The sequence below is a fragment of the Petromyzon marinus genome, chromosome 31 (genome assembly GCF_048934315.1).
Source record: "Petromyzon marinus isolate PM22_M1 ecotype Great Lakes invasive population chromosome 31, UKy_Petmar_22M1.pri1.0, whole genome shotgun sequence".
NCBI classification, from domain to species: domain Eukaryota; kingdom Metazoa; phylum Chordata; class Hyperoartia; order Petromyzontiformes; family Petromyzontidae; genus Petromyzon; species Petromyzon marinus.
The window spans coordinates 5,305,375-5,320,976 of NC_133697.1; the positions used below are offsets into that span (position 1 = coordinate 5,305,375).

Here is a 15,602-nt window from a genome sequence, read left to right on the forward strand (position 1 = left end):
AATAAACCCCCCCCCCCCCCGTCCTCTTCACTCCGCGTTACGTCACCCAAAGCGCCAAATATCCCAACGGCAATGGAGAGACCGCTGTCTTTTCCGACCGCTCCACACGAGAAGCATCGTCGTCATCATCAATCGGCCACGGTCGATCCACTGCCGCACTGAGGGCCTCCCTGAATCCACCGCCACCTTTACAGACCCGGCGATGTTTAAAGGGTCCACTCGGAAGCTGCGCGTGGGCTGATTTTTTTTTATCGCTCCATCTCCTCGGTGGGGGGGGGGGGGGAGCTTCTAATTCCTCTCGGCTGCCACTCTGCTGTTGCTCTTTCACCGTCGTCCACCGTGCCCCTTCTAGCCGCGCGGCGTCCTGTCCAAGGCCCTCGTCGTTTGGGTGACGTCATTGACCAGCGTGCACTCTGGGGTCCCTCTTCCCGTCGTGCCAACGTAAAATTCTGGCGCGACGATTCGAGCGTTTATGCTCACCGCCGATGTCAGGTGGTGACAGAAACTTGCGCGAAAACACAGAAATCGGAAAACGGGGGTGAAGAATGTTGCCTGCTGCGTCAGCGCGGAGACATTTTAATTGGATGCGTCATTTGCCAGATTGTGTCTCAGTAGTTAAACACGCTCAATTGCTGTTTTTTTTTTCTGCCCGTTTCACGAGCTTGGCACGGCCGGCACCGCTACGAGCCTGCCGTTGCATTTATCGCCGTTTAAAGATGCCCCTGGTTTCACGGCCTCCGGCTCTCCTGCCCCACAATTGCACCTGCGAGTGCCGGACGCGCCCGGCTCTCGAATTCTGTTCGTTTGCCCGCACGTCGCGATGGGAAGCGGGGATGGCATTTGTAGGCTGATCTGTTCCCAGGGTGGGAGGAGGAAGGGGCAGGGGGGAGAGGGGGAGATACAACAGCAAGTCTCCATATTTGGAGCTTGTGGTAATCTTCCTCCCACCCTTTTCTTTTCCGACTAGCATCAGAGCCCTTGAGTGGGCCCTGAAGTGTCCACGCGAAACAACACATTTCCCCTTTGGTTTCCGACTCGCTTTTCCGTTCTTGCATCTTTCTTGCCGATCAAAGCCGCCAAGATGAGAGGCGGTGGTGGGTGGGAGGGGCGGGGGGGGTGCGGGAAGCGGCAGCGATGGGAGACCCCACGCGAGTTCACGTCGTTGCGAGCTCATCGAACGAGCCGTCCACATGCTTCATTTGACCTGGCACATCCCCGGCAGAGGCTCGCGGAGTCAAAACAAAATAGTTTACGAGGGGTGAAGCTATCAGTGTGCAGGTAGGAGCGATGCCAATGACACAGATATACAAGGCACCGATAAGGTCTGTGAGCCCGCTCATCCTGGAATAGAACGCACGGCAGTCATAATATACTTATATCGATGCGTAGCAACAAATAACGTAGTGTGTGCGCGTGCGTGTGATAAATGCGTTGCCCTCTGGTATTCAAATGGGCACCAACTGGGAGCATAGACTTGCGCTGTGAGAGGAAAATGACCTCACTAACACAATTAAAATCGAGGGATTGATTTATATCTCAGATATTTTTCGAGCTCACCGGTTCGCTTTGGAGTAGGTGGAGCTTGACTAGCAGTCACAGCGATAGCGAGAGGTATACTGGATGCGTTGTGCCGGGTGCGGATATATTTTCCACAACACTGGTAGACTCGGGTAGGTGGCACGTGACTAATAGCCACAGCGATTGGGAGAGGTATGGTGGATGTGATGTGCCCGGTATGGAAATATTGTTCGAGTCGCTGACCCAAACGGACCAGACTGAAGTTACTCCCTCGTGGACGGCAGCAGTTTTTGTTTTGTTTATTAGTTTCCATGCTCCTCCCCATGGGCACGTGCATTTTCTCCGGGTCCTCCAGTTTTTCCCTCGCCATTTATCAACGCGCGTTTGGAGTATTTGCCTGCTATACATTTCCACGTGATAAGCCACTTCGTTAAGCTGCCATTTGTGGCCAGGTCGCTTTTGAAAAAAGAGCTACGTAGATCAGTTAGGCCTTACCTGGTAAAATAAAAAAATAATTGTTTTTCGTTTAGTGTATCGTTTAAAGTCAGGCTTGGAAATTTGTGCGCACTTTTGTCACGAGGTTTTGCTCTTGCTTTGCCAACACGGGTGGGAATTGACGAAAAAAAATCACGCGTTGCCTTTTTTGTTCTCCCTGCTACACAAAAAGTGGTGTGTTCCAGAGCTAATGACAACTGTGTGTGTATGCGCGCGTCCTCATAGTGACTTTGCAGGTGTAAGCAGCAATCGGTGGGGCTGTTTCAATTTTCCACGGGGGGGATTTTTTTTTCTCCCAATGCCCCAGGGATGTTGGCAGCGTAACGCATCGGTTAATCACTTCAATCGCAAAATGAGAACCGAATGCCGCCGGAAGATAATTTGAACCAAGCAAGATAGCCTATTAATGAAAGCACACATTTATTCCTTTGCGCATTCAAGCAACCTTTTTATTAATATATATTTTTTTCCATTTGAATATCAGCTGCTCTGGTGCAATGGTCAGCAGCACTGGACTTCTGGACAATCCGTAGGTCACCGGTTCGATGTCCCGGCGCGCGGCGGTTGAAACGACAGAGCGAGTTTCTTAAAATCTCCCCCCACCCTCTCCCTGTTCTTCACCCAGCAGGTTAATCAGGTACACCCCGATTGGACGGTCGGCAGGTTTGCTCGCTCGGTGGGGTCAAGTGTGGGTACTCGCCAAGACGTTTGGCCGGCATGGAAGAGGATTATAAAAAAACAATCCTTCTGCGGGGGGGGGCTCTTCTAAGAGCAGTGGCTTGACCCAGGAGTTTGAAGTTGCTTGCTCCTTGACCCGTCTTTTTTTTTGCTTTAAGAATATCGGCCGATTTCAAAACCCGGAGCCGAATGGCTTTCGCGTGGAAACACTTTACCTTCAGTTGCGACGAGGGATTCCGGCCTCCGCGAGCGATTCCCCTCCTTCCTACGACTCCTCCGCCACGCGTGGTTGTTTTTGTCAAACTGTGCAAGACTTCACAGGTCACTGGCGGCGGTGTAACCAGGCCCTCGTCTGTTTGCCTTTTTTACGCACGCACATATGTACGCGCGCATATTTAATTATTATTATTATTAACTCAACTCCAGAGCGACTTTCGAGGCGATGCACTCAATCATCGCGGGCTTGGAGAGACTGGCCTACCCTGGGAGTAAAATGCTCGGTGCACTTCTTCGCACGTCCGTTCGTGAAAACGCAGTCGCTGATGTGCGTGTTGGAAGAATGGAATTAGGTGCTGAGAGACAGGGATTATAGTTACAGTGACTGAAGGAAATATTAATGATGAGAACAATTTGTCAATCTACTGCTGGGTAAAGGCTTCCCCTCTGCACTGTGATTGTTTCATGGGGGTGGCTTGACCATTCTTTGTCAGTCCCGGTTGGTGAAGTGACGGATTCCAGGGAATTCTTGGGATATCAGTGCCCACTGATGTCAGCCGTGGCTGGAAGTCACGCTCAGGACGCTGGATTCATCGCGCGTCGCGTGAGCGACTACGCCCATGAGAGTGAAATAATAATAATTATTATTATGAAGACAATGTGGATTATTCCAGAAAGCCATGCCGAGTCTCAAGATACAAATTTTCGGGAGGCCTCCTGAATCGTGCTGTTTGAACCAATGTATTTTTAAGTAGTATTTTGTTCATTTTTTTTTTAACACGGCATATGCATACTAATAAAAAACAAAATACCAAACATTTAAAAAAATGTCAAGAACATCGGGGACTATATGAAATCCGAGTGCAAAATGCAAACTAGGCAAACGAGGGCAATATTTCAGGTGGAGACAATCTCTGACAGGGCCCCGCCACCGCTACCGGCGGGGGCCTTTGCGAGTGTCCCTTTTGCGATTGTCCGCTTTGCGAGGAGTGTCCGCCACGCGAGTGTCCGTTTTCGCAGGCGGCAGCGGAGCCGGCGGCGCGCCTCCCTGCTTCGTCCGTTTAAGAAGCTGCATTATTTAGAAAGCAGATTTTTGTTTAAGTGTGGCAGGTCAATGCCCAGCATCATTAATTACATGGCTTTGACAGGCCCATGGGAGATGAATAGGGGGGGCTGGCTTGTGAGGGAGATGGGGCGATGAGGAGGGTGCAAGCGAGACCGTGGGGTGTGTGGGGGAGTTGGGGGTGGGGGTCGGCAGGGCAGTGGAGGGGGAGAGTGGCTGGGAGGCTTGGGGAAGACGGAAGTACAGCAAATTTATCCGTCTTGTCGACGGGGTCAGGGGATGGCCATTGGCGTTGCTCTCGAAAGTGCACGCAATGAGATCCTAAGTCGTTAAAGCACGTTAACCAAATAAGTTTAATCCACTCTGTAGTTATTAAGTGCTTAAGCAAATCAAACGCCGTCAATTGGCCCCAAGTCTCAGAAGGCATGTTCTCAGGCGGGGGAGAGGGGCTGAATACAGAGCAGCAGAATAACGGAGCGCCGAGCCCTGGCCGGTACAAAGGAGTTAATTTGACTTGTATAGCCGGGGCCGGGACAATCCAAATGAAGGGCGGCCTCCCCGGTGAATTGCTCTCTGTGTCAGCCGTGAACCAGTGGAGTCCATCTGTGTGATCGTAGATAATGGACAAGAAACAGTCATGTGGGCCCTCTCTCTGGGCCATGCCTTCCCAAGCGTGTGACGGTAAAGTTTTCATTGCGCTGGGTTTTTTTTTTTGCTCTCGCTATTTTTGCTATATTTGCTAATGCGCCGTCCGAGACGTTCCCGAGTCATCAGAATATTTATCACGACTGGAGAAAGCCGGTGAACTATGAAGCTCTTTTTTCCCGTGTTTGGCCAGTATGGAAGAGTAGACCAAATACGCTCGAAAGGAGTCCTTCTACTGGCGCTGGCTAAAGCAAGTCATTGCGAGGCTCCGCCATAATTGTTTTTATTGTTGGCTAGGCAGAGATTTCCCAATTATAAAATGTGACCACCTCCACAATGGAAGATCGTACGTATTTCTCTTTGGAGTCCATCCTCAATAGCAGATTAGTGACTCGTTAAACAGTGAGAATATTATTGTGTTATTTTATTTTATCAATTTATTATTTCATTCTCATTCTACGTGACTTTACCGAAAGAACCAAAGAAGATGAGTGTTGGTTTTATTTCAGGATTATTTTTTCCTCATCCTTTTTGTGCAAATAATTATTTTTTTAAAGTGTTTTTCGTGTTTTCGTTTAGTGTAATTTTCGAACACCTACCCCTCCCTCCAAACGTGTAGAAAAGATGGTTTATATAATTTTTACACGGATCATATATTTGCATATCTCAGCTGGGTAACTTGCAACCACAAGGCTGTGAGTTGAAATCCTGCTTTGCGGGGGGGGGGGGGTTGAACTCAGCCCTATCATCCTTCTGGGTTATGACATGAATACCACTGTTGGGAAATCAACTTTGGTTGTCCGATGCATAGACTAGCCCCCCCCCCCCCTGCCGGGCAATGGGAAATGTGGAATTCCTGCCACTGACACCGCAGGGGCTTATGAACAGGGGATGAGTACTAACGCCTCAATGTACCAACGCCTCAATGCTTATTTGAGCGTTGAATCAAGCCTTGACTTCCGCCCCCCTCTATCCACTTTTTTTAATAAGTCATAGCAATCCACCCCAGTGGAGGATGATCCAATGAGAGTGTTCGTCGATGGGCATCTCTTACGCCCACAGCTATCTTGTGGATAATTGTTTGGCCTTATTCCTTTCAATGTAGAAACATGTTGTGTACCAGGACAAAGGGAAAAGCCACACGGCTGCTTGCGACCCACCGCCTGCTGTTTGCATAGCCATTAAGAAAAAAACAAGGGAGCCCCCATCCCTCCCCCCCGAGTTTGTGGTCAGCCAATCGCTTAATGAAGCCGTCCATCAACATTTCCCCGTTTGAACAAATAAGCGCTTTGTATCGGGAGGCATCTGTTTATTTTACGTCTCGGCCCATTTATAAAACTGTTGATGTTGCGTTCGCATCTGCTTACGGGGCGGTGAGAAAAATGAGCTTGCTCTGTTTTTGGGCCACGGTCCCGTACTGATTGACTGGCATGAGGAAAAGGGATAAAAACATATATATTTTAATGTTCTTCTTCTTCTTCCGTTGTGGAGGTAGAAAAAAAATATTTTCACGCTAACAGATTTGTAGAAGTGATTAATTCATAAAACACCCAGTGTCAATGTTTACGTAGCAAGCCCTGGCAGGGACACATTGTTGCATATCAGCAGTGCATGAATGGTTCATGACACCATGAACCAAACGCATTGTATTAGTTGTATCGAGTAACCTCTCTTTGGCAATGATGCGTGTTTAGAATATACTTTTTTTTATTTCTAAGATGTGACCGGGTAGCTGACAGGTCAAGGCAGTGAGCCGGCTCCTCTGAGCATCCTGAGATTGAATCCGGGTTTCAGCCGCCCATGACTGAATCGAGTTCTCAAGCTTAGCGTGTTGGTGGTCTCTGCCCGTTCACTAATGACTGCACAAGCACACACACAAACAAAAAACCCCAATCGTATCCCCCTCCCCCCCCCCATCATTTAATTTGGCTACGTTTTCAACACTGCGATTAAATATCATAGTAGAGTGTGCGGGAAAGTGTGCCCCCTACTGTGTCAAGGATAAATATACTGCTTTAAGGATTTCTTCCGAAGGTATCCAGTGCAAATCTTTTCTGTATTCGCTCCTTGGCACCCAGGGTGCACTGCCCCGAGATTTCTGAATGGATCCTTTGTTTTGTGACACGATGCCAGTCAGCCAGTGCTCATACTCTTGAGAGAGGAGGCGGATTTTTTTTCTCTCTCCGAAAATCTCGTTAAACAAAAAACAAATAAAACATGACATTCCATTTTTAGAACCACTCCTCAACCACTGTGCAACTGTGTAACATTTATAGAAGTGACTAGTGCTCAATTTCAGCTGGAATAGTCCAGAATGCTGTTGTGGGAATTATTTTGGCATGCCACATCCATCTTACCGTAATGTTATGTGTCTAATTGTTATAACCCTGTTCATAGGTTTTATCGCAATATTAGGCTACAATGACGGGGATATTAGGTTACAATAATATTAGATTATACCAGGTGGGCAGAACTTGTTATCTAGTGGGAGTGCCTTACGCTTTTCATTCCCTACTCAAAGCCAAGCCATAGCCTAGCCGTATTCTGTTAAGTATTGAGTGGGAAATGTATCACTGGAAGTAGCGTTAATGTCCATGGACACACAGTCGTTATTTATAGGATTTTTTTTAGTTTGGGTTACATCTCGTAAATATAATTGTGCCTTTACCCGCCACCATCCGACACGGCAAATGGTCTTCCCACCTGATTGGCTCACAGTGACGACGTAATCTTTAATCTATTAAGAACGAAACAGGAACACCTCTTCACTATTCTGGCAAGTCGCCTGATGAAGCTGGTTGTTGTAATCGCCCTTGAAACGTCCTACTAAAATTGTAAATGTTGTGGGTTTACTCTCCAACACACCGGTGTGCTGACGTAGTAACGAATTGTGATGTGTTTTTTTTACGTGACCAAGCCTTACTAATTGGCTGTGTCGGGTGTTGGCGGGTTTAACGGCACACGGAGGGCACCGCTAACCGGCCGCTGGAACCGGCCGCTGGAATCGGCTGCAACCGTGCAAACCCAGCTCCAGGAAGGAGCTCGGCTTGCCTGCGTGCACCGGTGGGGCCACCGGGAAAGCGTCTCCTGGCCTCTCCTGGGTCTGGCCACGGAATGTCCTGGAGAGGAATTATCTAAAACATTCGCTCTGAAACGGGAGTGTGGGAGTGCAACGGGGGGCCTGCTTTGCACCGTGGCCCCTGAACACAGAGCGCACTGATGTGCATGCTATCGCGGCCGATAAGGCGCCGGACACAAAATACATCATCGCCCCCTTGCTATGTTGCAGCTGCGTGTGTGTGGGGGGGAGTGGGGTTTCGCATGAGCGTGGAAAGCAGATATAAGTTGTTGCTGTCACAAATTGCCGTGGTTTAAATCAAATCACAGGAAAAGCGCTTTTTTTTTGTTACTACAAATGCATGCACGAATGCTTGTTATGTATGCGCTAATGCTGATAATAAACCACATGGTTGCAAGGAACAGAAATGCGCTTCAAGATCGGGCCATTACTGGACGCCTTTCATTGCGAGTGAATTTGCGCCAAAATCTTGACGTGGAGTGAGCAACCCCCCCCCTCCCTTGCCATTTGTGCAGCTATTACGCATGGGTCTTCATCCAGCAGTGGATTGACCATGACTATTGATGATGGGGGAGGGGGGAAAATACTTTAACATGTAAATCATATTTTGTTCAGCAAGATGTAAATCAAAGTGTTCGTATGGTGATGTTGGAATTCTGCCATTTTTGAGCCCTTTAGCCCAGCCCACTGGAGCGGGGGGTCCTTTTGACATTCGAGGGTTCAAAGTTCATTTTTTTGCTAAACCAGGTTGAGAACTCAAGAGACCAGGGATGATGAGTCTCGCTCGCAAGCGCGACCGCCTGTGGGGGCATCGGTGTGCGCCAGTAGGAGGCAATGACTGCTATGCACGATCCCAATTCAGTTATTTGCGGGTGACTCCAGGCTGCGGTGTAGTGATATTGAAGTGAGTTTGCAGGCCACTGGCAGTGAATAAGATCTAGCGGAAGAGCAGTAAACCGTTGGGAAGAACTCGCTGCCCCCGTGGTTCTCTTGCCGGACGACGATCGAGCTCGCGCTTTGACGACGGCGACGCGGTGAAGGTGCCGAAAACTCAGCCACCTCCCCCTCCCGATGTCGGCGACGCAAGGAGCGGCCGCGAGGATCGACGCTGCGGACCCACTTCGCGCTCGTCAGCCCCGGCGGCGACCATCGGCGGTCGTTGACGTATCGGCGAATTTCGGCCCCTTGACTGCATGGAGGAAACATCGTTCCCCCCCCCACCACCGCCCCCGTTTAATTAATCGCCATTAGCAGGAGTAGCACCTTGGCCGCAGCTTTGCGGCAGTGGCGGCGCGTTTGGCCGGTTATTTATTTATTTGCTATAAACATGCCAATGTGCAACTTTTAACACGTTAACAACTGTGCTTCAGATTGCTTTGTAAGCTAGTGTTTTGTCAATAGATGCACTTTTCTTGTTTCGCTCTGGCAACAGCGCACACACGTGTGCACACACACACCTCACACACCTCACACATTTTTGCTGAATAGGCATGACCAACCGAAACAACAATCTACACGCGTGTGTTGCAGTCAAATGTCTGTTGCATGCGTGCGTTTATGTGAATGTTTAGCGTGTGTGTGCACGTGAGTTGTATGTACCTGTGTGTTAATGTGATTGTTGAGTGTGTGTGTGTGAGTGTAACGTACATGTGCATTTAAGTAGAAGTGTAGTGGTTAGTGCACTGCCCTAGATTACAAGGGACCCGAGTTCAATTACCGCTCACGGCCAACATCAGTGACAAATATCTGAACCGGTCCTGGGCATCCCCTAAGTCGACTCAGCCTAAAATGAATACTTGGTGCGGTGTGTAAATATCTCCACTAGGGAGACGAAGGCGGCCGGGCGTGGTGCTGGCCACCCACCCCCTCGTGTACCGTGCCGGCCTTCATAGGTAGCTCGCTTAACAGCACTTGCCCAAACAGACTGTTCAGCTTATAACGGGGATCTTTGTCTTTGCTTTTTTGGGTCGGTCTATGCACGTGTACGTGCGTTCAGGAGTCTTGAAAAGACCGGCGGAGGCCCACATGTCTAGCACTCCATGAGGGCACTTTGAATGATAAATGGGGAATTTCTACAGAGCCTTTTCCCTCCCTAAAAAAAAATATTAGAAGCTGGAACAGAGTTCCTGGCTGTGAATTAGCTCTGCCCAATAACTCAGCTTGATTTGTTAGACCTGAAAATCTGCCCAACGTTTGCCCAGATATGGGGTGGTGGAGGCCACTGGGCCTTAAATGCAGGATAGTTTTTTTTATTGGCAAAATAAATAAATAATCGCATCGCATTTTGGGAGCAATAACCCAAAAATACTTTTTCTTGTTTTTGTTTTTCACGTTTTTATTCGACTTATGATTGTTTTGCTTGATGTGGGTCCAACTCAATGCTGCGTTCGCTTTGGCTGTAAAATATGAGTTAGTTAATTAATTTCTTTAATTTCCGTAAGGTGATTTTTGAAGCCAATCGGAGACCTGAATAAGTTGATTAATTTTATTTGTGTGCTTTCTTGTTGCATTAGAGCGCACGGGTATAATGCTACTTTTTAACACTCTGGCTCTGTCGGGTGGTGGGCGGTTATACTCAAAAACAGGAAAATTGTAGCTACATTATCGAACCCAAACAGAAACTAACTTTGAATCACGAGTCCATTGATGTTTGCATTTTGTAATAATCACACCATGACTTGATTGTCTAAATTGCACCTCTTAATTTCCTCGAGACTTTTAAAATATCAATTTGTACCGCGGTATTAAATACATTCCTCTGCACTTTTTTAACCTTAATTTTATTCATGAAAAGTTATAGCATTCCAGTTTTTGTAGGTAAAAAATATATATTTTCAGCATCTTAGGATAATTTGTTAAAGGTTCAGCTGGATTTTAATTAAAACATCATCATCCGCCATGGTCAATCCACTGCTAGATTGCGGTCCCCCGAAGCCCCACCCCACATTGTCCTACAATGCAACGATCCATGCAGAACCCAAATATGAGCTGATTTTATTGCTCCGTCTCCATAGGAGATGTCCCCATGTGAGAGGTCTCTCATTTTGCCCGCCATTCCGTCGTTATTCTCGACTGCCCGGCCATTGTCTCCTTCTAATGTGCTCTGCCAAAGCCCCCCCACTTCGTCATATGGGAGGAAAAACGTAAAGAAAAAAACCCCAGAGGAAATCCACGCAGAGCAGGGGGAGAACATACAAACTGCACAAAGAATGCCTCCCGAGTCTTGATATCAAACCCAGGTCCTTCTTGCAGTGAGGCACACGTGTTACGATTACGCTACCACCCGGCGACCCCCAACTTATTTCGCCCCGCCACGAGTAAAAACTTCTTTCACTAGCAATGCAGCGGCATTATTCATTTGCAAACCGTTATCCATCCGAGGATCGCCCCGGCCGGCGCGTAAAACGCCATCGGTCGCAGCAGTGGCCCGTTGCCACCGCGGTGTTGGTAAACACGGCCCCCGGCTCTGATGATGACGTGGCACGGCGAAACCGTGGCGCTCGGCCGCTGGCGCGAAGCCACGCGGCCGCTCGCCGCTGGAAGGTCGCGATCGCCCGTGTGGGATTATTATTATTATCACTCTGCGTGTGCGAGCACACGGCACATAACGCGAAGACCAGAGTCCCTGAATGGCAGTCAGTGATGATATTCCTGCTAAGTATTTTCTTTTTATATTAATTTCATCATCGTCGTGGCACTGCGGTGGCGAGATGTTAACTACTTCGCCTGGTATGCAGGAGGTCGTGGGTTCTATCCCGACCCTGGGGATGCCTGTATATTTAGATTTTGCATGTTCTCCTCGTGGTCGCGTGGATTATTCTCCAGTTTCCCCCCTCCATATTTAGAATCAACATGCGTTTCGAGTATTTGACTGCTATACATTTCCACGTGAAAAGCCACTTCGTTAAGCTACGATTTGTGGACAGGTCACATTGTGAAAACGAGCTACATAGCTCAGTAGGCCTTGCCTGGTAAAATAAAACAAAATTGAAATTGTCATTATTATCGTTATTATTGGGATGCTGCCACTGCAGAGTAACGGTGAGCACGCTGGGAGCGCTATCCAGAGGTCTGCCAGTTCGGTTGGATCTCCCAGCACAGCCGAGTTTCTTAAATCCACTAGCCCCACGCCTCTGTCCACGCAGCGCTATCAGTGTGTGCACCGTAGTCAGTCGAGGTCGCGTGCATGGGGGGTAAAGTGCGGGTACTCCCACCTCTTCTGGAGGGGGAGGGGATGTTGTGTTTGCCCAGTGTGGAAGAGTAGGCCAAATTTCGCTTGAAAGGCGTTCTCCAGATCTCCCTCTCGTGGAGTCCCTACCGCCAGCAGTGGGCGTGAGCAAGACATTACAGGGCTGCACGTTTACCATTTTACATATTATTACTATTACTTATTATTACGAACGGTTTCTTCTTGCTCGAGATGAAAATTTCCGCCTGCGTAGGACATTGCGGAATATCTGTTGTGAGAGCGTAATCACAATGGCAGCTGCCCTTGTGCAAATACAGCGGCGGGCGGGCGCGTGCGTGCGGTGCACATCGCGGTCGCGTGTTGCGTCGCTGAATTGGAGGGCGCCTCTGGTGCAGCCACGGGGTGCCGGTTCCTGCGGCGACTCGATTGACTTTCTTCCGAATCGTCCAACCCACCAACCCACCCCCGCCCCACACACACAAAAACTTTTACACCCGGCGACCCTTCCCGAAGTAAACGAAGACACACGCCGAACAAGCGCCTTTGTTTTAATGATAAAAAAATTTAAGTGCATTTTGCCTAAATAGAACTTTGTGTGTCGTGGACCCCTAAAGAAAAAGTTTAATTTTTTTTCAAATTGTCTTTAATTGCGAGCGAAAAGACACCGGAGGATGCTCACCTAAGTCCCCAGGTTTTCATTAGCAAAAATAATAGCGACGGAATGGCCATTCTTCCAGCCAAAGACACTCTGGCTTTTTTTTTCGCAATTAACGCACAAAATGGTCCTCTGGAGTATTTCTGAAAATTCCAGCCCCGGCAACCGGCCTGATTTATTCATACTCTCCGCCTGTACTCATTTACAGCCTTTCCCATCATCAATCACTGACCCGCTAATTAAAGAGAAGAGTCTGCTTTGGCTAAAGATGTTATATATATGCGCTTTAGACATGCGTCTGTGCGTGCGTGTGTGCTCTATTTCATAACCAAGTACAGATCATTAAAATTATTTTAATGGTGTGGTAATCCTAAAGATATTTGACCGTTACTAAACCTAACTGTTATATACGTGCAATTATATTACCGTAATAATTAATTGTAATTAATGCAATTAAAACCACACTAAAATATTGCTTACAATGTGTGCTGTGTGCGTTTTACCTTGCGATTATGACGTCATTCAGTAACATTGGCACGTGTGGCAAGGCCTTCATCTAGCAGTGGATTGACCACGGCTGACAACGGTAAATCCGTTGGGGAGAGCGAGCGGCTCGCAAATCAGAAGGTTGCGGAGTTCAAGTCCTGAATCAGAGTTGACTCGGGCCCATCATCTCTCCCTCCGGGGGTGGTCAAAATATGTACCACTTTGTGTGGAAGTTAACAGTGATCATAATTATGCAATAAATAGGAATGTTGAATTTCCGCCGCTGGCTCAGGGCTGTCGAGAGAAGGTGCCTCAATGCTCGTTTGAGCAGAAACTCACTGTGACGATGATGACGCTGATGGTGATGATGACGATGATGACGACGACCATGATGGTGATGATGATGACGACTACGATGGTGATGATGACGATGATGGTGATGATGATGACGGTGATGGTCCTAAGGCTGATGATTTATGTCGTTTCCGCAGCACCCATACCCTTCGGAGGAGCAGAAGAAGCAACTGGCGCAGGACACGGGGCTCACCATCCTGCAAGTCAACAACTGGTGAGGAGCAATTACACACAACTTTATTTCGCTGTGCTGTATTTATATTACTGCCACGGGGAGAAAAAAAACATTATTAGATGTATTACCACATTATATTACTGTGTTATCCAGATTATGACGCGTTTTGTTCCGCCTCTATATTTTAAAAGTGAAATGTTGGGGTACGTCTGAGAATCCGTCAGGTGTGTGTGTGTGTCATAATTTTTATTCCGGTGCGCCTTCAATAACCGACCTAACTCGGCTCCCCATCATCACCTCGCGTATCGTTCAGACCATAGGCCTGCACTGGTCTTCGCGATTTGTTTGAACCAGATGCCGCCTGTTAGTGTAATTCTGCGACGACCAAGAGATACTTTCTATTCACACGAGGGTGCAGATTGTACGGCGATTTATTTAATCAACGGTGTAAACATATTGATACATCACTCCCGACTGGCAGCGCACGTGCGAGCGTGCGTGCGCTCGGAGGAGGAGAATGAGAATTTCCCCGTCTCTTTGGAACAGATTAAGCGCAACAAAAGCCGCACATTTGTATTCAGCTTCTTCTTTATAATTCAAATTTTGACCCAAATCACTAAAGCCCCCTTTTTTTTTTGCAATTATCTCACAGGGTTAATAGCACCGACTCCTCGTATTGAGGTGGAAGGTTTTTGGAAAGATTAAACGGTTTTTTTTTTCCCCCACTAAAATGTAATTACAGCAATCTGCGATAATTCCATCCAAGGCTTCGCCTCACAGAAATGACACGGTGGCCCTTTCATTTACAGTTAACCCCCCGCCGTATTTATCTGAGATGTTTCATTTACAGAGCCCTTTATCTGCAGGCCACAGATAGACAAACATTCCCGAGCCCCACAACTTTATCAGCCTTCTGGCCCCATCCACAGCCTGGGGTCAATTGATTTCTCTTCTGCTCTCATTCATTTTTTATCCCGTTTTATTTGCTGTATCACAGCGTGAGGAGACGCATCTGGAGAATTATGGAGTTTTTCAGCCTTATCTGGCACCGACCCAGACACTGGTTACAAGGCCAGAATCCGAATAATTGCCCCAAAAGAAGCCCCCCTTATCTCGCCGGTTCACCCGGGTTACGCGGCTCGGAGCGGTTTTATTAGCACACGCCAGAGAGAGCTGTGCATGAGATGTTAACAAATCTCGGGTAACATTACCACCTGTTGAAAGGTAACGCGCGTAGGTTACCGCCTGGTTTCCGTGTGTGTCAGAAGTCTGATGCGAGGACATGTCAAACCCCGAAACGCTAAACAGGGCGTGGACAAAGATGACCGTCGTACAATAGTCACTCTGAGGCAAAGTAGCCTGCGAGAGTTTAACAATTATACTGGGGTCCCTTAGAAACGTATTGTCCAATGTTACAGGAGTATAACTGGTAGGCGGTTTGAGTTAGGTAGAACTATAATCGCACACTTGAAATGAAAATAAAAACGTTGCAGTCCTGGACCATCAACCAATGGATAAAGGCCTCCCCCACTCCACCCAATTCACGAGGTTTTATTTACCATACTTCACCACGCTGGTCAGTGCAGGCTGATGAAGTGGGGTGGGGGGGGGGGAGGAGGTAAGACCGGTTCAGATATCACCGGGGCGCCACCGATGCGCACTCACTCTCAGTAATATGCCGATTGTATCGTGCGAGCTTCATCGCTCGTAACCTCCACGTGTCCGCTATTGGCGTCGTCAGCGATTGCTCGTCGCGTCCAGATTTGAGAGTCAGTCCTGGGTGCTCGCCAGTGTCTCAGCTGTGGTCGTTTTCGATGGGCTGTCGAAGATCACTCGGAGCGTTTTTGGTTTGAAACGAAAATAAAAATAAAACGAGACGCAATCCGTGGGCATTTCATGAACGTGTCGCCAACTATTTCGCCCGCGCACTGATTGAAATAGTCAAGCGTGCAGTTAAGTTGAAACAGAATCCGAATATTTATGTACACTGGAGGAATCCGATCAGCTGTGAAGCTCTTTTTCACAGATGTCCGGTAGGGGCAGGTCTGA

At 48.1% G+C, this 15,602-nt stretch overlaps 1 protein-coding gene across 1 annotated transcript in view; it reads left to right on the plus strand.

Moving 5' to 3' along the window:
- The window catches only part of LOC116947947 (homeobox protein Meis1), a 96,303-nt gene that overhangs the window by 50,328 nt on the left and 30,373 nt on the right, over positions 1 to 15,602 (plus strand). The window contains exon 9 of the mRNA XM_032964293.2: positions 13,516 to 13,592. Within this exon, the coding sequence (XP_032820184.1) occupies positions 13,516 to 13,592 (77 nt within the window). The remainder of the gene's footprint in view (positions 1 to 13,515; positions 13,593 to 15,602) is intronic.